This window comes from Aethalodelphis obliquidens, unplaced genomic scaffold (assembly GCF_003676395.1).
Source record: "Aethalodelphis obliquidens isolate GAN/ISIS:26980383/991018 unplaced genomic scaffold, ASM367639v1 scaffold87, whole genome shotgun sequence".
Taxonomy (NCBI): Eukaryota; Metazoa; Chordata; class Mammalia; order Artiodactyla; family Delphinidae; genus Aethalodelphis; species Aethalodelphis obliquidens.
In genome coordinates, this window is record NW_020838031.1 from 1,273,554 (window position 1) to 1,296,166 (window position 22,613).

Sequence of the window (22,613 nt, forward strand, 5' to 3'; positions counted from 1 at the left end):
AATTTACCACTCCCAAGTGGATGGACAGGTAAAAAGAAAAAAAAAAATTGATACATATTTTTTCACTAAACACATGCATACCTCTTCAGCTCTCTCTTTTTATTATGGTTATGCCATGTGGGAGGACCTTTAGAACTTCACCCAAAGGAAACTTAAGACCAGTAAATGTAAAGAGAAATTAAGATAAATGGTGATGTAAACAGTCTTAAACATTACTATCTTCCATATGGAGCATTCTTTTGAGGAACCAATCACATTTTTAGTTTTTTTTTTCCTATCACATTCCTACAGTGCTACTCATGAATTATGTATTCATCCAACTGATAATTTCCAGACCCTATTTCTTTTCCAGTTAATTGGAAAAATGTACTTATACATAATTAACTAGTATGCTTTGCACTTTGATCCAAAAGCAGAAAAAGCAACCAGGTTCTTGCTCAACTCAATTTGTCATTAATAATTAAATAAGAAAAACAAAAATTTTATCTTGTAAAATTATGTATGAATAAAGACAAAAAAGGACACAAAAATGACAACAGTTTGGTTAGATCATGAAATTTGAGGTGAACTGTCTTTCTTTTTTTTCATTCAGATTTCAGGTATACTTGATTAAAAAACAAAATAAAACAGAAAAGTGCTTTGCCTTACATTCCCTAGAAAAAGCCCAAACGTATAAAAATGAGGCCTTCAAACTAAACACATTTAAGGAGTCAACAGAACTGAACATAGTTCAGTGTCTTATTTTTGGTTGCAGTACATCAAATATTCAGAGTAGAAGAGACCCTTGGCACAGGCTGTTAGATGCTAGATGACAGCCGGACTGCACGAGGAAGGAGATAAAATTAGAGGCACCAAACAGAAAAACTTCCCAAATGCAAAAAACAATTCCAAATTCCACAGAGCTGGGGGAAGAGCTAGCAGTTTCTAGACTCAGATAACGCCACAAAGGGAGAAGGAACAGCCCTAGTGAAGGACTACTCCTGAAGCAACTGACTAGCACACCCAAAACAGCCTGCTGAATGGTGGCTCAGAGCCAGGATCTGTGGTCTCAGCTGAGTCAACCGGCCCCTGGGTCTTGGCGTCAACACCTGTAAAGGGAGATGGGAAAGTCAGCCCTGCCTTTCATGAGGTTGTGAGGTGTCACTCAGGTACCAGAGCTGTGTGCTCTGACCAGTGCCCAGCTGCCACCAGCTGGCCAGCACCTTCATCTTTTCTCCCTCCCAAGTTTACAGCAGGTTTTTCTTTTCCTCTGAAAATAAATCTGACTTTAAAAGTGAGGTGTAGAGCAGGATCCCAGCAGGCAGCTGAGGAGAGTTTAGTGAAGGGACTGTTTACAAAGATGTGAGCAGGAGTCAGGGGACCAAGGCGGGATGGTGCAGCCCCGGGCTAGCAAGATGGGGAGCCACAATTAGGTCCAGGCCTGAAAGGGAACTGGGACAGAGCAGTCGCTGGAGGGGCGGAGAGGGCGGCCTGAGAGGAGCCTGGTGTGACAGCAGGCACAGCAAACAGGTGGAAGCAGCAAGGAAGGAAGCTGGGGACGACAGCTCCAAGCTCTGACCTGATGGTGCTGCACCTTCATCAAAACAACAGAAGCCGGGGGACAGGGGAGCCCACCATGGAGATGCCCTCTGGGGCAGAGTCAAGACGTGGTGTGGAGAAACACAAGGAAAACATCCAGACGTGATAGGGAAGACTTTGTAGTCATCTTTACAAGCCCTAACTTACAGGGAAAGCGATAGATGAGTGATACTTCTGAGGGATAATTTACCCAGAAAACATGGAGTCCAATTTAAAACTTCAATGACATCTTTTGTTCTCAATCCTTTCCTCACTGGGGGCCCGTTCTGTAAATGGCACAGCGCTCCAGAGCCGCACTAAGGGGAGGACGGGTCTCGTCTCACCTCTCTGAAGAAGACGTCTGCGGGAGTCAGGTTGCACGGGATGTCGCAGTCCCTCTTGTTTAAGGCCATCAGTATCGCTGTGTTGACAAGGTCAGAAAGCCTCGAGTGGTGGTTCTTGAGGACGATGGCGGCGGCCAGCTTCTCAGCGTGTTCACAGAGCAGCAGCCGTGTGGCCATCGGCAGCCCTCTCACTGGAAAAGTGCCGAGACGTCCAAACAAGCCGACCTTGAGGCAAGACGAACACATATTCTTAGAAAGCATTCACAGTAACATACAGGAGAACGCAGTCACATTTCCACCAGCAGCTCACTGGGTACAGAGATGCTGGCCCCATCCTCCCCCAGAAAGACCTCCGTCTATTGGTCTTTGGGGCTGTTCCTAACACTCTCTCTCTCTCTCTCTCTCTCTCTCTCTCTCTCTCTCTCTCTTCAGCCAGGGCCATTTACACCTGTAAGAAAGTACAGACATTCCTGTTCTAAGATTAGGGTCAACTACTGTTGTCTCTACCTACCTTATTCCTCAAATGATTGTTTATGGTTATCAAAATCATAAAATTGTTCTTTTCTAGCTACATTGATCAACTCCCCTAGACTCCAGACCTTCAGAACTAGAAACTCAGCAGCCTCCACCTTCCAGAACCCTAAAGCCATGGGGAGGGTTGGGGGGGAGGGTGTCTCTGACCCTTTGCATCAGCTGCCTCTGATTTGCTTGATGCCCATTTCTGGCTTGAGGAGGAGAGTTTTATATTCAGAATTATTTTCTTAGATACAAGTATCCAGTTGTACATTTTTCCTGATTATTAATGTAAATCTTTCAATGAAATGAGCTCTAAATATTAAAGGAAATATAAAGGCATAGGCAGACTGGGATTTTTAGATCTGGCTAGACATTCCCTTGCAACGGATGCTACTGCCAACAGCTGTGTGACTCCATGAGGGTCTGAGGCCCAGGGATGCTGTACCAGGAGATACCACAACGGCTCCAGCCCCATGGCTCCCCCCCTTCGCCCCCCGCCGATAACTTAGCATCCCCGCAGTGTGGCATGTGAGGGCCACGGACTCCTCCCACCCCAGCCTTCTGCACACCCTTCTGCAAAGTGACCTTGCCACTCCTCCCATCAAGAGGCACAATCAAGTTCCCAATCCCTTTTATCTGGCCTGGCCTTGTGACTTGCTTTGACCAACGTCGCTTTGGTGGAAGTGATAATATGTGACGTCTGAAGCCTACAGCTTCTAAGTTCATCCCCTTGAAGCACCACCTGGAGACCACAGGAGGCCAGTCCAGCCTAGAGGAGGATAAGACTAAGTGGGGGGAGAACCAAGAGGCCCCAGCGGACGGTGTCACCGACTGCCAGTCTGACAAGAGATGCCTGGGGACCTGCCAGCTCAGCCCACCCCAAATGCAGTTCAAGGAGAGGGCCCAGGGGAAATCAGCAAATAACCACCCCTGCTAACCCACAGTTGTTTTAACCCACCACATCCGGGGGTATTTGTTATGTATTAAGAGTTAACTGATAACACCTGACAATTACATCAGAAGAAAACATGTTTTTTCCCCATTGATCTGCAGCCCACCTAAAACACTAAGAAAAGACTCAATGAACAAATAAAGTTCTCTTGCCCAGACAGTAAGAGCAGACTGGAGCCAGACTGTGCATTAAAACTGAAGCAGAGGGCTTCCCTGGTGGCGCAGTGGTTGAGAGTCCGCCTGCCGATGCAGGGGACGCGGGTTCGTGCCCTGGTCCGGGAAGATCCCACATGCCGCGGAGCGGCTGGGCCCGTGAGCTATGGCTGCTGAGCCTGCGCTTCCGGAGCCTGCGCTCCGCAACGGGAGAGGCCACAACAGTGAGAGGTCCGCGTACCGCAAAAAAAAAAAAAAAAAAACTGAAGCAGAGTGAGGTATTAGAAACAACCAAGGTATTTCTGGAATCCTCTAGAACCACACTGTCCAATAAGATAGCCACTATCCAGCAAAGTGGTGACTTTAAGTCAATTAAATTTAAATTTAGAAAACTTCAGTTCCTCAGCTGCAGCAGCAATTTCAAGTGTTCAGCAGCCACACAGGACTGAGGCTGCCACGCTGGGCGGCACAGCCACAGGGCAGTCCCATCACCACAGAAGGTTCTATGAGGTGGCACTGACTTCAGTCTCTTTAACGGGGAGGCATACTGATTCTGGGGAAAAGTGTGCAAAAATAGATTTAAATTAATTCTTTTGGATTATGCCTGGGAGCCACAACTGATCAACAAGGTAAGGATGGGTGATTTTGTGTAACAACTCTGGCTAGCAGCAAAAACATTTTCTATTATTAGGCTCAATATAAATGGGAATTCCCTTACCCCTTAAAAAAAAAGAATACTTTATATGAGTATTTGATGCTAATGGCACCTCGAAATTAAACATCCACATAGAAAAACCTGTCACCACCTTCAGATTCTTCACTGCCTTTCTAGTAATACAAAATCAACTCGGGAAAACCTAAGTTTTATATAAAAGCACACAGGAAATCCGAATGAAAAGCAGGGTATCATAGGATGTAACAAGAAAAGCTGAAATAACATTTCTGCTGAAATACACTATTTTTCTTCTTTTTATCCTATTTTCAATGCAGCTTTGCTTCTTGTAGTAACAGGCCTCCACACAGCCCTGGAATTATTTACTTAAGTCAGCAAAGAAAATGGGCAACACTAGTCATGTCCCACCCAATGAAACACCTCAGAATTAGTGAGAAAGGGTCTCCCACTGTCCTGGAGAGAGCCACAAAGGGCACAGTAAAGCCAGGTGTCTGGCCATCCCTGTTCACAGCGACTGGGATGCCTACTTGGTGAATGAAGTCCATAAGGAAAGAATGGGCTTTCATCTTGTCTTCGAGTTGGTGGAGAATAATCAAAGATGTATTGCTGAACCCAGGTGCTTCTGGTGAAACACAATAACAAGACAAAAACATAATACACTGGCTTGACAGAAAGTACTGCTATTAAAAGTTAAGAAAAATCTATACAAAAGGAAAGTACTAACCTTTCAATGCAATTATTAATTACATTATCCAAGAGGTTAAAAATTTAGATGAAACTTTTGGGGGTTTGATACAATTCATACCGTATTTATTCAAAACACAAATATGTTATTATTAGTTTAATCACTTGTATCATTCTAAGCTTGACAGCTCAAAACAGTCAAAGAAAGAAGGTGAGCACTGATGTTTTCTTCCTAAGACTCTAATGAGAATTACTTGCTAGGCAGGAAATTAGGGATTGAAAGGATGTTTGTGACAGTTACATGGTCCTTGGGGACCCCTGAGTGCCCCGATGCTGCGTGGAGGGTAAGACGGACAGTCACCCAGGCCGAACAGGAGGACACATGCCCACTTCTACAGGCTGAGATCTGACCACTGCTGCTCTTAGAGAAGCACATAATTTCCATTAGCCAAATTCAGTAGTTATGCTAAAATTATCATTTAATTTGGGGCAAGTGTCAAATGCCTACCTATGCCACCAATTTCCTTTTAGAAATAAAATGCTGAGAACGCTAAGTAGGGCTGATTAATCTGTTCAGACAGAACATGTAGGATTTGCTCCAATGTTTCCTCCGTTTCTATTCTACTATGTAGACCTGTTCTGAGCCCTTTATGTATGTATGCCTGTATGTATGTAAAATAGATGAGGTGTTTTTTTCTTTTTTTCTTATTTTGGCCATGACGCACAGCTTGCGGGATCTCTGTTCCCCGACCAGGGACTAAACCCGGGCCATGGCAGTGAAAGTTCCGAATCCTAACCACTAAGACCATCCAGGAGCTCCCTGTTCTGAGCCCTTTTAAAAATCTACTATGGGCTTCCCTGGTGGCGCAGTGGTTGAGAGTCCACCTGCTGATGCAGGGGACATGGGTTCGTGCCCCTGTCCGGGAAGATCCCATATGCCGCGGAGCAGCTGGGCCCGTGAGCCATGGCCGCTGAGCCTGCGCGTCCGGAGCCTGTGCTCCACAACAGGTGAGGCCATAACAGTGAGAGGCCCGCGTACCGCAAAAAAAAAAAAAAAAATCTACTATAAGGAAACTTACAACTTTTATAAAATACTGAATTAATATTAAATTGTTTCAGAAAATAAAAAATATGCACTAAGAAACGCTTGAACAAAAGAACCAGAATGTTCTTCTCCGTAACATTAAAATTAGGATGCTCTTACCCTCGGGGACAGACTCAGCCCACCGTGGATCAGAAGCAGGGTAGTCGTCCACCAGGTCCACGCTGATTTGGGTAACAGCTCTGTCTAGTTCACAATTGGAATCCGAATCAGAGTGAGAGGAAAACAGCTCATCAACTATCATTTGAGCATGACCTAAATCTTTTCTGAAATAAAATCAGAAAACAAAAGTAAAAGTATTAGGAGATATGGGGATATATGTATATGTATAGCTGATTCACTTTGTTACAAAGCAGAAACTAACACACCATTGTAAAGCAATTATACCCCAATAAAAATTTTTAAAAAAAGTAGAAGTATTAAACTCATCATGAAGTTAATTGTGAAATTAAAAGTCCCATATGTTAGCCCAAAGTTTATTACTTCTAATAACATTTATTTAAAAGGGGGACAATTATGCATTCATTAATTCAACAAATATGTGTTGAACACTGATAATATGCAGGCTCTGGAGACAGAACAATAAACGAAACATCAGAACACAGTCCTAAGACTTCACGAAGTATACAGTGGCATGAGGAGTCAGATAATTAAAGAAGCAGTTACACACACACACTAGACAGGGAAAGAACAGAGGCCACATAGCACACAGAGGGAAAACCAAAACCCCCGACGGGCAGGGAACACTTCCTGGAGGAAGAGGTGCAGGGGGGTGGGGGTGAGTGTGGGAGGGGCACACAGCAGCAGAGAGAGCACAAGGCACACCTCTAAGAAGTACGCCTGCATCCCAGCAGAGAACGGAAGCCCTGGGGGAGAGAAGATCACCCAGTGAGGAGAGAGGGAAGAAGGGTCCAAGGCAGACCTCTTAGAAACAAAGGACAGAGCACAGAAGGTCTCGTAAAGCACGTGACAGAGTTCGAGCTTAGAAGGAAATGTCGCGATCTGTTCTATTTTTAAAAGATCATTCTAACTACGCTATGGAGATGAGGGATCAGACAGGAGGGAGAAAAATCCAGTGAGGAAGTTACTGCAGAAATCTATCCAGGCAAGAGAGGACGGGAGTTTCCATCAGCAGCAGCTGCAGCAGCGAAGGAGACAGGCAGACAGGTTTGAGAAAGAGACACAGGAGGGAAATTCTGGCCATCGGCTGGGTCTGATGCGTAAGGATGACTGAACAACTGACTGTGGCTGCTAGGACCTGCCACTGGAACAGGGGCTAGGAAAGAAAGAATAAGCTCTGGAGAAGACAAGCACAGTTTCACATGTGTTACAACTAGGTTCCTGTGGAACACACAACTGCTTCTGAACATTCTTCATTTGTATGTAATGGCCCAGAGCAAGGTAGGGCTGTGCTTCTTCAGCAAATGAAGCCAAGGAAGGAGGAAAGATGGCACAGGGAGTAGAAAGAGAAAAATATGGAAGACGATAACAACTGGAGGCGACGTCTCAGGCAGTTTAGCCGTAAACAGGAACAAACAGAAGAGGTGCTAGCTCAAAGGGGGACAACAAATCAAAGACTGGTCCTTTTTAAAAATGGCAGATTAAATATGATCAACAGCTGATGTGAAGAGGCCAGCACAAGGTTGAAGATGTAGAAGGGGAGTAACTGAGAGAGTACAGTCTCCAGGGAAACAGGACACAATGGCACTCAGAACAGAGAGACTGGCCTTAGGAAGAAGAACACCTCTTCCTACTCCCCAGGGAGGGAAAGGGAAGAGGAGCCGGGATGCAGGTAAGTTTGTGGGCGCTAAGTACAGGGAGTTGTCCTCTGATGGCTTCTACTATCTCTGTGCAACAGGAGCCTGAGTCAGCTGCTTGGGCGGGAAAGGGGCAGAGAAATGGGAAGGTAGCGAGGCGAGGAAAGGGTTGAAATGGTCTCTGCAGAAGAGGAGACAGAGCTGACCAGAGAAACACAGAAAAACTGCCGCGAAGTGTTAAAGGCAAGGTTGAAGCCGGAAACCTAGTTATGCTAGAGGTCGTGGGAATACAAAGTGGACCATAGCAATGATCACTCAATAATGAACTATTTTAATCAAAAGACTAAGTTTCTTAAAACTCTCACGAACGAAAGATTTTATATTTATATTAAGTAAAATCAAAATAATATAAAAATTAATTTCAAAGAAACCATGCTAATAAAAATAGTAATATTACCTTAGCAAAAAACTGAATGGATAATAGTTTAGAGTTCTATCCACCAGCTTTGACCCCCTGAAAATAATTCTGGTTGTCACGGTTTGGGGGGAAGGATGCTACTGGCATCAAACGGGAAGAGGCCAGAGATGCTGCTAAACGCCCTACAGTGCACAGGACGGCCCCACAACAAAGACCATCTGGCCTCAAATGTCAGTAGTGAGAAGGCTGAGAAATGCTGCTTTAAAGGTTCCATGATCCCATTTGTGAAGAGGCTAATTTTTTTAGACCATTGGCTGACACCACCCCAGAAATGACTTCTTGTTAACCTCATGGTACTTTATGCTAAACAGGATAACACAGTTGTGTCAGAAGCCCAATAACACCGGTCCTAAGGTTACTACGTTCTGAGCACTTGAGGTCAGGGACCCCTTTTCGTACTTAATCATCTTCCCCAGTAAAACATTTAGAAATGACTATACTGGGTGGAATAGTGTTCCCCCAAATCCAAGTCCACCCAGAACCTCAGCACGTGATCTTATTTGGACATAAGGTTTTCGAAGATACGATCAGCTAAGTTCATGCTGAGGTCATACTGGATTAGGGTGGGCCCTAAACCCAATGACTGGTGTCATCATCAGGACACGTGAAGACAGATGCACAGGGAAGAAGGCCATATGCCAATACAGACAGCTGGAGGGATGCATATGTGGCCAAGGAAAGCCAACAACTGCCCGCAATCACCAGGAGCTAAGGGAGAGGCTAGCGAAGACCCTTCCCCAGAGCCTTCAGAGGGTACACGGCCCTGCTGCCACCGTTCTCTTGGACGTCTGGCCTCTAGAACTGTGACAGAATAAATTTCTATTGTTTTAAGCCACCCAGTTTGTGGCAATTCACTACAGCAGGCACAGGAAACTAGTACAGTGACTCCATTACCATTTAAATGTTGAGATGCCACAAGTCTGACAGAACTGTTAATTAAAGAATAAATTTATACAAGATAAAATCAGAGTATTAATCCAAATCTTGGCAGTCAGACTGAACACCATGCAACAGAACAAGACTAAAAGAATACTATTTAAAAACAGAAACAAAACACTGGTGCCCTCTTCTGGACAGGAAATTAAGCTCAGTAGACCATCAGTACGATGGCACAGAATTTTCAAACTGTGAATGCACTGCAAAGTCTCAAGTGTGTCCCTTCTGTGAGAGGGAGCCTCCACGCACCAGACGCCACTAGGAGTGGAATTACGGGACCGTGAGCTGAGAGCGGCAAAAATGGAGGCGGTAAAGTCTGACTATTTCTTCAAAACAAAAATCTGCTAAACCCCAATTCCAGAGACATTAAGCAATCTGTCCAAAGTCTCACACAGTTAATCGGGACAGAGCAAGGGCTGGATCACAATTTTCCCGAGTATTCATTCCAATATAAATGGAAGGTACCAGATACAGAACGTGCAGAATGTGTGTGCAGGACAAACTGAAATGACTGTATAGGGTCAGCAAGTGCGACAGAGCGAGTGCAGTTGTTTCTTCCACCCCGCGCACACCCTCCTGCGAGCAGCCTTCCACGGGGCCTCACCCCGGGACTCGCTGGGGCCAACGGGATATTAGCAAATGTGACCAAGCAGAAACCCGAAGAGCACTTGTCCAGCGAGGCTTCCTCTCTTCCACTTCCAGAGCCCTGAGGTTTGTGAGCAGGCCAGGGTAGCCTGCTAGAGGAAGAGATGCCACATGAGGCAGACAGAGCTGACCAGCCAGGGTCCCCAGATGGGAGCAAGTGTAACCAGACAGCTGGCTGCTGACCACAGACCATGCGCGAGCCCAGGCAGGACCAGGAAAACTGCCACCCCAGCACAGCCCCAAACAGCCAGACGCAGGGCCAGAAGCTGTATTAAATAAGCCACTGAGTTCTGTGGTGATTTCTACACAGCAGAACTCAACCAACAGGCCAAGACTAATTCCTTTACAACAGCGATGATAACCCTTTGTATGCAACTTCACTGCCTTCACATTATACATAAAGCATGCCTGCAAGCTGCCTTCATGACCACCATTTCTAGTGGGACATTGTTTCCATCGAGTGGAGAGGCTGTGTTACACCAGGTCTCTCCCAGCCTAGCTGGAACCCTCCCGCGGCTACCAAGTTCAGAACAAGAGTTTGTTAAAGTGCTAAAGCTCAGAAAAACATCTTCTCCTGGATGGCTTCACTCCTCCAACTCGTTCCCACTAGTCAACAAATAAGCAGCATATGTCAGTAACATGTGTCCTCAAACATCAAAAGGGCAGTAATTTTAAAGACTTGTCATACCTGCAGTATTGCAGAAAAGCAGCTTTTAGCAATTTGGTTTTATCTTCCCGGGCAATAGTTTCATTCTTGGTAGAGGTGTCAAAAACCACACTCTGTAAAATAACAAACTATAATTTAGAGGTGAAGGTATAAGAATATTCTTAGTTATTGGACTAAACACTGGACCCACCTATGAGAGCAACAGTACAGACACACAGCTGTTTGCCGTACTCTCTATACCAACGGTTTATATATTGATACTTAAGACATTTATTGAAACAAGATAAAACACACCAAATGATCAACTAAAGTCCTATAGAAAATGTATATATAATTCAGGAATTATATTGTGAGTAAAATCATTTGCAGATTTCATCACAACACAACCTTCTTATAGGCTTACCCTTATACAACTCATCACAAAGTGTATTTCTAAGCATAATGGTTGATTTCAATCTTAACATACAGCAGTATTATGAAAACCACATGATTACAAAAGAAAAAACGTAAAAAAAAAAAAAGTTACTTTCTGTTGAACCTGTATCAAATCATTTTCATTTTGAATTACACAGTCTATATATTTTACATACTATTCAAATGGAAATTACCCCAAACAGTGTTAATTTTTAGCCTCCTGTAAAAGAATGATAAAAATCTTTTTTACGGATCAGGGTATTTCAGAATTCAAGATGACAGGAAAAAAAAATGATGTTTTTTTCCCCCACTCTCCCCTCAAAAATCATCCCAGAAGAAAAAGAAACAACCACCACACATCTGCGGTTCCAACTGCAACACACAAAGATGGAAACCAGAAGGGAGGAGCAGCAAGTGACAGAGCAGGGAGGAGGCCAGGCAAACCCGTGCAGTGCGGGGACAGGCCCTGAGGACAAGAAATAGGGAAGTTCCAGGCAGATAGCAGGCAAGGGGCTTCTCTAGAGACGTGACCCTGGGCAAAGCTTTACGGAAAGGCGCCTACGCAGCTGCTGGAGGGTGTGGGAAGATTAAGCCATATATCAAAGAAAAGTAAGCAAATATGAAATTAGTCCACTCCAAGAATCGCACAAAGTTGTACACTAAAGGAAATGTAATCAGCACACTGCTTCACTCTGGACTATAAACAACATTCACATAGCCCTTATAATGGAAAAAATGTACACTGGGGTGATAAACGCAGAGAGGAATGTAGGTTACCCAAGTCCTCATCCTCCAACAGGAGATCTACAGACGACGAGAATTAGTGAATGAGAGACAGCAATACACGCATATTACTTAGAAATGTGGAGGCAAACACCAAAAAAAAACAGCTGAAGGACTTACAAGTAGTCGCTTCTGAATAAGAGGACAAAAGAGATGAGAGAGATAAAAGAACTAATGTCTTCATCACAACTCTTTTAAAAGGGTCTGACTTTTAAACATTTGTGGGAAACACCCTGATAAAAATCGTTAAATCCTTCGCAAATCAGCTACACTTTAAATCAACTATACTTTAAAAAAAAAAAAAAATCTTATGGAACCACGTTACCTCATTGCCTGGTCCAGCAACTGAAGATGCCAGGGAATCTTCAAGGTCTTCTGCCAATACGGACACATTTTCCCTTGAAGTAATAGACACCAATCCACTGTTTCTAGAAAAAAGGATAGGAACGCCCCCACAGGAACCAGCTCCTAAAATACTATCTCCTAAGAGAAAGAAAAATACACAATCAGATAGACATAACCAAAAAGTACTTTCCTAAATCCACCTCGCAGCAGAAAATCCTGGTGATATCCTTTGCCGTGTTACTCCTACTCTGTAATCCCGCGTCAAAAGTCAAGGTTCCCCGCTATCTGGAGTGGTAGGCTGTGTCCTTCACTGTGCCTTGCAAGAGTAGTGGGTACAGAGCACCAAACGAGAAAATCATCCCTTCTGCAAGACTCAGAGTACAGCTTGCCAACCCTACCTTGACTTACGGAGTAAGCCAGTGCGGAAGGAAAAGGTTTAAGCTCTCTTGGAGTCTTAACAGCATCCCACTCACCCAGTCAAGTCTCTGGTGCTGGGACTAGAGAATTGAGGTTCCATCCTGCTGCCTCACATGGATTTTGCCCTTTGCCCCTTAAGATAAAGACCCTAATGAGACTGTCTGCTTGGTATTTTTCACTCCTGGCTGGCTCCCCCCATCACCCACACCTCCCCCCCAATTCCAGCCCCCTTGCATGAGTCCAGCACCTGGGATTCTTCTTACCCAGGGGTCTGGACAAACATTTAAAGAACATCAGCTCAGAATAAGTCACTCTTACTGACCAGGAACAAGCAATTACTTCTGTTAGCATCAGTTCTTTTCTTCTTGGCCTCTTCTGGGAAAAACGTTACTATTTTTTGCCCATAAATGTATCAGTTTGGGAACTCTACCACCCTTCCAGTTTTTCAGCTACTGTAGGCATGGTATTGAATGTCACAGGCATCATGCTTGAAGCAAAGTTTATGGAAAGAGAACAAAAACTGCTCAGAATGACTAACGAGTTCCCTAATCCTGTTTTCTAAAACCACTACCCTACCTTGTGTATTGAAGACGATTTTCTCCCGAGGAAGAGAAAACTTCCCAGTTCCTGTGGAGCACACGTAGACAGCACTTTCAGTATACAGATAGGCAGTCTGGTTTGAAAAGTTTGGGACCATCAACTGACATATAATCAAGTCTTCAGACTGAAAATTAAATTTAAGATTACATGTAATCAGAATTGAAACAAAAATACTTGTTTGTATGATTTTGTAATTCACACTTTTGTACGCTCATAAAAATGATAAAATAATTTGTTGATTATCCTTGTGAAAACCGAAACACTATCCATCAGATGATTTACAAAACATGACAATAAGTTTATAAACAAATTAGAGAGACCATTTGCTGAGTTGCAAATAATTAGCAAAGTTTGAAAACGTTTCCATGGTGATAAAATTTTAACTAACCGCCTGTAACAAATGTGAGGAAGAAAATAAAAGGATTAGTTCATTATTTATTTTAGAATTGACAAATTTATTTATAAACGACCCCTGATAAATATTGTCTTTTTCTTCACTGTCCAGATGTCAAGCACAAGAAAACTGAGTTAATTTGATCATATATGAAATTAAAAATAGAAATAAGACCTAATTAAATCATAAAATTAGCGAAAGCTAAAAAGGATATTCCATTTATTAAAAGAATTTTACAAACATAACATAAACATGGAATTTTTTAATTCTCGAATTGTCTTCTTTATACCCTTTCCCACTGTCTGAAAAATTTTAACACTGAGCATATTTTTCTTGTATAATCAGAACACATAAGGTTTATTTCTGTTTGAAATAAAAGACCAAACTAAAAGATTTCCTTACGGCACTCAGCTACACAAATCATATTAAGAGTGAGAGTTCAACAGAATTAGATACTATACAAGATTAAATGAAATGAATTTACAGCAGTTAAGGCCTTTCCTCAAAAACATCATACTTATTCAACAATGTTCAATTGCTATTAGGAAGCTTAAAATTAGAGAGCTTGCCTTTTAATCGTTCACATGAAATTTGACAAGTACAGAATGTGGTTACCTACAAATATAATCCTACTTTGAGGAAAAATGGGATTTTTCTGTAGTATATAGGGCTCAAAACCAAAGCCCAGTTCATGTCAGGTTTCTTCCTTATTTTTCACTCTGCAGTTCATCATCAATGTTTTCCTTCTCAGCGATACTGAAATGAAGACCCCTTCACAGAGCTACGGCAGGAGAGGCACGCTCCTCGCTGTGAGGGGCTCCCACTCTCACTTCTCTTTAGCTAAGGCTGAACAAAGGACTGAGTATGAGATGGCAAACAGAATGCAATGCCTAAAAACTAGCTACTTAAAATGTATTTCCAGGAACTCCTTGGCAGTTCAGTGGTTAGGACTCTGCACTTTCTCTGCCAAGGGCCCAAGTTCAATCTCTGATCGGGGAACTAAAATCCCGCAAGCTGCCAAAAATAATAACAATAAAGCAATAAAGAGATTTAAAAAAAATAAAATAAAATGTACGTCCAAGCTCTGCAGATGAATTTCTCAAAGAATCTGACCCTGCAATGGTTAGGAAAAGAACTCAGCATGTTACTGTCACTTTGTACGTTAACTTACAGATGGAAACCTTACCTGAAAAGGTGGGTTATACTGAGTGACTTCCACAGTCACTGCATCTGACATTTGGTAGCCGTTATCTTCTACTGTTACCAGCGAGTAATAGACGAGACAGGGCTTGTCTGCCAGGTGCCATGCCGCTGACAAAATCAGGAGACCATCGCTAATTAGTGAGAAAGAAAGATCTATTGTCTCTTGGGAAAACAGTCAGGCAATGTCTTGAAGAGTTAAACACACATTTCCCGCAGGACCTAGCAAGCCCAGTCCTAGAGACTGGGACCTTATAGTGGCTTTACTCATGATTGCCTAAAACTGGAAACAACCCAACATCCTTCAACTGCTGAATAGATAAACAAATCCTGGTAAATCTATACAATGAACTACTACTCAGCAGTAAAAAGGAAGAAACCACTGAATGAATATCAAATGCATTATGCTAAGTGAAAGAAGCCAGACTCAAAAGGCTTTATACCCTATGATTCCATTTATACTATAAGGACAGAAAATACATCAATGGTTGCCAGGAGCCGCAGGTGGAGAGAGGGGTTGACAAAAGAGTACCAAGGAAATTTTGGAGTGATAGAACTGTTCTGTATCTTGATTGCGGTTCTAGTTAAATGACTACGTGTTTGTCAAAACTCACCAAATTATACATTAAAAAGGGTGCAAGGTATTTTCTATATGTAAAATATAACTCAACAAATCTGACTTAAAAAGACCAACAAATCATCAATTACAGGGATTGGCAAAGTGCAGCTCTCAGACTAAACTGAGCCCAGGTTGAGGTTTTGTAAATGAAGCTTTCCTGCCATGCAGCCACGCCACTTGTTATGTGTTGTCTACGGATGCTTTAATGCTACCACTGATAGAGTAAAAGAGCTGCAGTGAAGACCACATGGTCCCCAAAGCCTGAAAATATAAACGTTTTGGAACCTTCACAGGAAAGGTTGCCAACCCCTGATCTGATCTGTTCTTTAAAGCTTACTTTTGTACAGAGGAAAAACATTTTGTTTTTAAATTTAATAACCAATCATAGAACTGCTGCTGTATATTCAAGCTGCTATATATGTGAAAAACAAACCTTTTTCCATCTTAAAGTGTATATGGTCCTCTTAAGTCTATCAAAGTTGTTGCCTCCAACCAATTAAATGGTCTCTAATCTCAACCCCTTCTAAAACATTTAGTAGCATTTTTAGCAACTCTCGGTTCAAGTCTCAGAAATATTAACAGGGTGGCAAACACCCTCTACTGACAACTAAAAATAATAAACCGAGCTAGTGGCTGGACAACATGCACTTCAAACCAAGCAGTCCTAACGCGGCTCTCATTTCCCTTCTCCACTGTTCTCTTCCTCCAGCTCCCCAGCCTTTATCACTTCTACCTGAATTCCCGAGAAGAATTCAAGGACACTGGCCCACATCCAAACATACTGGCAGTGACCTAAAGAGCTACTGATGACACGTAAGAAGGAAGCGACTGAGGCCGCAGAGAATGCAGTCTCTTGCCCTCCGCACCAGGTAGGGAGGGAGAGACGGCCACGTCCAGATGAGGCTCGACACTGAAGTCACTCCAAAGACTGGACTGCTGTGGGGTAATGGGTGCCCCCTGAGGCCCAGAGACACAGCTAACAGAGGATTCCTCAGGGAGTGGTGCTTGGACCAGTTTCATTTGACATCTTTATAAAAAAAAAAAAAATCTTCCTGATTAAAAAAACATGAAGGTATTTTAGGTAGTAAAGATGATAGGAAGATAACCAATTCTGCAAATCAGTAAAAATTTGACAGGGACTTAGCTGGTGGTCCAGTGGTAAAGAATCCACCTTCCAATGCAGGGGACGCAGGTTCGACCCCTGGTTGGGGAACTAAGATCGCACATGCCGCGGGGCAGCTAAGCCCACGCGCCACAACTACTGAGCTCACGTACCTCAGCTAGAGAGCCTGCATGCCACAAACTACAGAGCCCACACACTCTGGAGCCTGTGCGCCACAACTAGAGAAGAGAAAACCCGTGCGCTACAGCTAGAGAGAAGCACACGTGCCGCAGGAGAGGATCCACGTGCCCCAACGGAGGTCCCGTGTGCTGCAGCCAAGACCCGGTGCAGCCAAAAGAAATCAATAAATAAACAGAATTTTTTTTTTAATTGACAAATTTTTATGCGAGTATATACAGGGCAATACGTTTATGATTTCAAAAAATCCAGAATGAAGCTACCTGAGCTTTGTGTCAGTAATCGTCTGGTAAAAGAACTCGTGAGGCTGTTCACTGCAAACAGGAGCCGAGGTTGCAGCTCTGGCCAAAAGGAGCAATCGACCGAGGAGGAGCAATAAGCATCAGGGAGACACACACGCTCCTTAAACAGAAGAGGCCCACCCAGACACGGTGAACGGATCACCAGAACAAGAGTATTCAAAAGAGCGATGACCACATCATTTGGAGCTATGGTGGGGAGGGGCCCAGAAGGAGGGTGAGAGCTGCATCTCACAGGCCCCACGAGAATCGAGCTGCGTTAGCATGACAGCACCGGGGGAGGCGCCCAGGGTCTGGTCTGCCTCGGCACAGCCAGTCCTAAGCAGGTTTCTCTGTTCTCAACCCGTGTCTCCGTTCTGAAAACTACACATGAGGAAACGTCTGCATCCCCGCATCCTACATCCACAGTGGGCTGTGTCCTGGCAGCAGTTCTAAATTTATGAAGGTCTGGTAAAGCTAAATGAAAACAAGATACACTGTATCTAATGCAACTGTTTTGGGAAATTAAATATATACTATTATTTTTACTTCTTTGATAGTTTACATATGTGGTTTTCAGAAACTATAAAGGGTCCTGATAGTCCCAATAGCCCAAGAGAGAAAAATTAAACAGCACAACTTCAAGCCAAGAAACAAGTAGAATTTGTTCTACTAAACTAAATTACTCTAGAACACATAAAAATACTCCTTAACTTCTGGTAAGTTGCGTTTTGAAAAATTACAAGTCATGTATTTGCACTCATGATGAGCTCTGCCACAGAAGCCATGTTACAAATGGTTTTTAAGTTCCATATGGCCTCTGGTATTAAAGCTAAACAATAACATGGGATTAAGTAGCTTTATCAGACTAACCTGGGATCTTAAGCACCATTTAGAGCACCATTTCTAAGAGGAAATTCACTCTGAGTATAAACCATGACTGAATTCTAACTTGTACCACCATGACAAAACCTCACCCCATCCTTCCTTTATTCAATACAGCGACAAACACAGGCTAAAGCTCCTTCAGCAACAGAAAAAGGGCTGGAGAAGAGCACCTGGCATCTCCACTGAGTCGGGAAAAATGACAGCATGGAGCACCCCCAGCAGCGGGGTAGGCAGCTCTTAGAGGCTCCGGCTGTGACAGCAGAACAGACGGATCCCTACTGAGGGCAGACAGCTAATGGAACACAGAGTGGAAGGCTGACAACTGCCTATATTTCTCAAATGAATTAGCATCGCTAGACAACACAAAACGATTTAGTTAAGACATAATAGTATAAGATTAGCATTAGAGGCATTCGAAAAACAGATAGCAAGACTGCTCATCATTTTATAACAAACATCAGTTTGTTTTTCCAAACAACTCCTATGTTCTTCATGACAAATTAATTGCTTACCAGTTTTGCTTCAAATCCAAATACCGAATGTTGACCCCTTCTTTAATAGCTTCATAGTTACTTTCAGATCCCTACATGAAAATATCAATAACGTAAGCTCCTTGAGTTTAGGAATCGTTTCTTTTCACCTTTATATCCCCAGCACCTACTAAAGTGCCTCATCCACAGTAAGTCAAACATTTATTGAATGAATGTATGCATTTAAAAAGTTAAGTAAATCAGTGCTTCCCAATACTTCTAAAGATTGACTACTCCATTTCAGCTTATCTGCTGGCTAAAACTTTGTGTATTACACTGAAATATGTTCTAATAAATACAACAACTAAAGGAACTAGCAGTCTCACATAAATGAAAATTATAGAGATGAATGTTACTGTTCCTTACCCAGATAGCATCAATAATGTTTTCCTTCAGGACTCTATTTATATCCCAACTATGTGCTTGTTTTTCTGAAGAATCATCTAATTCCCATTTACCGATGTTTGAACTTGTCAAGCTATAAAAGCTTGATCGCTCTCTATCCCAAAGGACACTTGAAAGCTATATGGAGAGGAGAAAAAAGTTTATAGATTATTACGTTCTAATGTTAATGAACTATTTTTCTGAAATTCAAAATTAGTACATTTTATAACTATTTGCTAGTAATCCTAGCAGAATTCTTCATTTAAGACTCGAAGGAAGGAGTGATCCTGAAACAGACCTTGAGTAAGGAGGGTTTCCACAGGCACAAATATAAAGGCAGAAGGCCCAGGAAGAGCAGAGACGGGAGGTGGGAAAGTCACAGGATCTTCAGAGAACAAGACACAGTCCTGCTTAATTGGGATGTGGATTACAACCAGGAAAGAAGCAAAAATAAGGTTCACACACAGCACAGTCTTAAATGTGAGCTTGTAAACCTAATAAGCAAGGGAGATAGTCTCAATGGCTTGTGAGCACAAGAGCTGTGTTACAGGAGAAGGAATCTGGTAGGGCTGTGTGTAGTTCCACGTGGGTATGTTAACCTTGTCTTTCTTGCTTCTGAACAGATGTGTTTTTTAAGTTGGGTATACAGGACTGTTGAGTGAAAACCCTAATTGTCTCCACTTCTCCTGTCACCATGACTCTAGTCACTAATGGGACCGGAGGGGCCAACAGTGAGTAAAGCGGACTGGCACCAAGAATTAGGGGAAATTAACCAAGAGTGCATATTAGGGCCTTACAATGGAAGCAGGAAGATGGGGATGGCAGTGAGACATGAAAGAAGCCAAACCTATAGAACCTGGTAAAGAGAGAGAGACACACAGACAGACACACAGACACACAGACACACACAGAGACACACACACACACACACACACACACGCACCAGGGTTTTATACCTGGGTCTCTGAAAAAAGTGACAGTGCCATTAGAAATAGGTCAAAAGAGAAATGAGTTTTGTAAGTCAACAGGAGAGAAGAGAATATCAGCAATTTGCTTCCAGACATGTTACATTTTAGGTTCAAAGACCAGTTAAGGAAGCAGATAATAATAGCAACCTGAAATTAGAGGGAACAGCATAGCTTAAAAAAAAAGGTGTGCTCTCAATTCAAACAGACGTGGGTATGAACCTGCCGCTGAGTGGTTCTGTAACCTTGGGCAATTTAGCCTCACTGAGGCCAGTTCCTCATCTACAAATTGGAAATGAAGCTCTCTACGTTACAGGTCATCTAATAATTACAGGAGGTAACAAACATGGAGCACCTAGCAGAGAGCAGATGCCCCCCACACGTTAGTTCCCATCAGCCTCCCTTCACTATTCCAGAGACTGAGGCAGAAGCCCAGCAGACATAGATTTGAGTCATCCACACAGATAGCTGGAGTCATGGGGGTGGAGAACACACTTTTGGTTATGTCTAGAAAGCAAAATTAATCCTTAAACACGTTTATAATTTTGCATCATAGTTTTAGTTCAAAGAATTTACTTATAAGATAATCTGTGTGACTTAAGAATATTAACGTTACAGGGTATGAACTCATTTGACCATCATGATAAAAATGCTTCACTGAAAGATCAAAGCTTTCAGCTCATGTACACCACAGTTCATACAGAGGCAATAACAACTTCATAGGGAACTGCCAACTTATTGATTTCACTAAGAGAAGCTTGTAAAACAAAGTTATTTTATCAACTTACTATGAGATCACTGCTAGAAGATAAAATTCCCAAAAGAGAAGAAACCTTCCGACCAATTCCCGAAAGCACACCTTGCCCTTGAGGCAGGATATGCTGATGAATTTTTCCTACACTTTCGGGTATCAGGCGAATCAGCTGGCCTCCCGATGAGGATAAAATAAAACTTCCTCCCTGTGAACAAACATAGCAAAATTAGTTAAGCAGTTAAGACTAAGAAAAGAAAATTAACACAAATCACTTTGATACAGAAGGAAATCATCTGTACCTTAAAACAAATCTAAAAGAATAAAAAAGAACAGTGCTATTTTATTAAAATCACTTACTTATGAATCCATTTACTTAATATTAATTCTACACAGAATAACTTTGTTGCAATTTTTTTAACTGCATGTATTTTTTAATTCTGATTTTTAAGTGATAGGTTCACCATCATGCAGGTTCAACAACTCAAGTATCAGATTTTATTTCTTCAGTAAATCTGCAGAGTATATATTAGCAAACCATTCCTCCTACTGTCTAAGAGTTTCTACGTCATTTTATGAAGATCTTCCTGACAGAAATGAATAACATCAGCTACTATGCACTACTGATATTGCAGAGTCCTATGAGAAGGGCTTCCCTCTGTCTAAGTGTTCAAATCCTAGATCCTGACTTTCTTTTCTTGCCTCTTTTTGATTCCCCCCACCCCCTGCCTGTATGATGTGCTCAAAACCCCAAATTTTTAGTCATTTAAATCCCACTTCCAAGCCAAATCACAGCTTTCCAATAAATATAAAAGAATATCATATACCTGCACTGTTGTTAGGAAACTGCAAGTCTTATCACCTCCCAGATCTACGGACGTCTCTGTGTAGGTGTCTTCACTTGCAAGGCTTGGCCAATAGCGGATGGATCCTTCTCTGGTGGCAACCATGACAGCAATAGCCTCAAAACAAGACCATAACACTCAGTAACCACAATAAAAGAAGGAGCCCAAATCGGGAGTTTGTTGACACTGATATAAAGAAACTAGGGCAATGTACTATTGATTAACAGAAATCAGAAATAAAAATTCCTTTTTTTCATATTAAAAAAATTATCATACAGTAAAACTGACATTTTCCCCCTTTTGTTTTACAGTTCTATGAATTTTTATACTCTGGTTTCTCTTCAGACCACATAAAATCTTTTGCTTTTTACAGTTCTGTGAATCTTAAAACATGTGTAGACTCATATAACTACCACCACGATAAAGATACAGTACACTTCCATCTGCACCCAAAACTCCCTAACGCTTTCCCTTTACTGTCACACCCTTCCCTACCCTAACCCCTGGCAATCACCGTTTCGATCATTATAGTTCTGTCTTTCTGAGAATGCCAAACAAATGAAATCATATAGAATATAACCTTTTGACTCTGGTTATATTTGACACTGAATATAACCTTTATCTCACTTAGAATGACGTCTTTGAGATTCATCCAGGTTGTTGTTGCATGTATCAGTAGCTCATACCTTTCTACTGCTGAGTAGGATTCCATCCTATGGATAAATCAGTTGAAAGGACATTCGGATTGTTTCTGCCGTTGGCTATCACAAATAAAGCTGCTATGACATTAGCGTGCTGTTTTTTGTGTGAACATAAGCATTACTTTCTCTAAAGTAAATAGCCAGGAATGAAATTGTTGGGTCATAGGGCAAGGGTACTTTAACTTTATAAGAAGTGAAAATCAAGTGGCTGTACCACCAGCAGGCCCACCAGCAATGTATGAGGTTCCGGTTGCTCCACATCCTCGCCAGCACTTGGTAGTGTCAGTGCTTTTAATTTCAGCCACTGTAACAGGGGTCTAGTGGTATCTCACTTGTTTTATTTGCATTTTCCTAATGGCTAATGATGTGAACACCTCTTCATGTGCTTATTTGACATCCTTATATCCTCTTTGGTAAAGCATTCAAGTCCTATTTTAAATTGGGTTGTCTGTTTTCTTACTAAGCTTTGAGGGTTCATTTTATGTTCTACATACAAGTCCTTTGTTGGATAGATAAATCGTATATAATATTTATATAATATACTATTTCCTACCAGTCTGTAGTTCTCTCTTCATTTTCTTTTCAGTGCCTTTGGCAGAGCCAAGTTTTAAATTTTGATTAAGTCCAATTTATCTATTTTTTTTTTTATGACTCATGCTTTTGGTAATTTCTAAGAACTCTTCACCTAATCCCAGGTCATGATGATTTTTTTTCCTGTTTTCTTCCAAAAGTTTTT

The 22,613-nt window shown here is 42.3% G+C and overlaps 1 protein-coding gene across 2 annotated transcripts in view; it reads right to left on the reverse strand.

Moving 5' to 3' along the window:
- The window catches only part of NUP133 (nucleoporin 133), a 57,482-nt gene that overhangs the window by 23,305 nt on the left and 11,564 nt on the right, over positions 1 to 22,613 (reverse strand). For both annotated transcript variants that reach the window (XM_027094142.1, XM_027094144.1), the window contains exons 5-15: positions 21,159 to 21,293; positions 20,369 to 20,539; positions 18,598 to 18,753; positions 18,214 to 18,284; positions 14,603 to 14,750; positions 12,999 to 13,146; positions 11,986 to 12,143; positions 10,485 to 10,576; positions 6,083 to 6,246; positions 4,722 to 4,816; positions 1,902 to 2,126 (exon numbers count right to left, since the gene is read on the reverse strand). In XM_027094142.1, the coding sequence (XP_026949943.1) occupies positions 1,902 to 2,126; positions 4,722 to 4,816; positions 6,083 to 6,246; positions 10,485 to 10,576; positions 11,986 to 12,143; positions 12,999 to 13,146; positions 14,603 to 14,750; positions 18,214 to 18,284; positions 18,598 to 18,753; positions 20,369 to 20,539; positions 21,159 to 21,293 (1,563 nt within the window). The remainder of the gene's footprint in view (positions 1 to 1,901; positions 2,127 to 4,721; positions 4,817 to 6,082; positions 6,247 to 10,484; positions 10,577 to 11,985; positions 12,144 to 12,998; positions 13,147 to 14,602; positions 14,751 to 18,213; positions 18,285 to 18,597; positions 18,754 to 20,368; positions 20,540 to 21,158; positions 21,294 to 22,613) is intronic.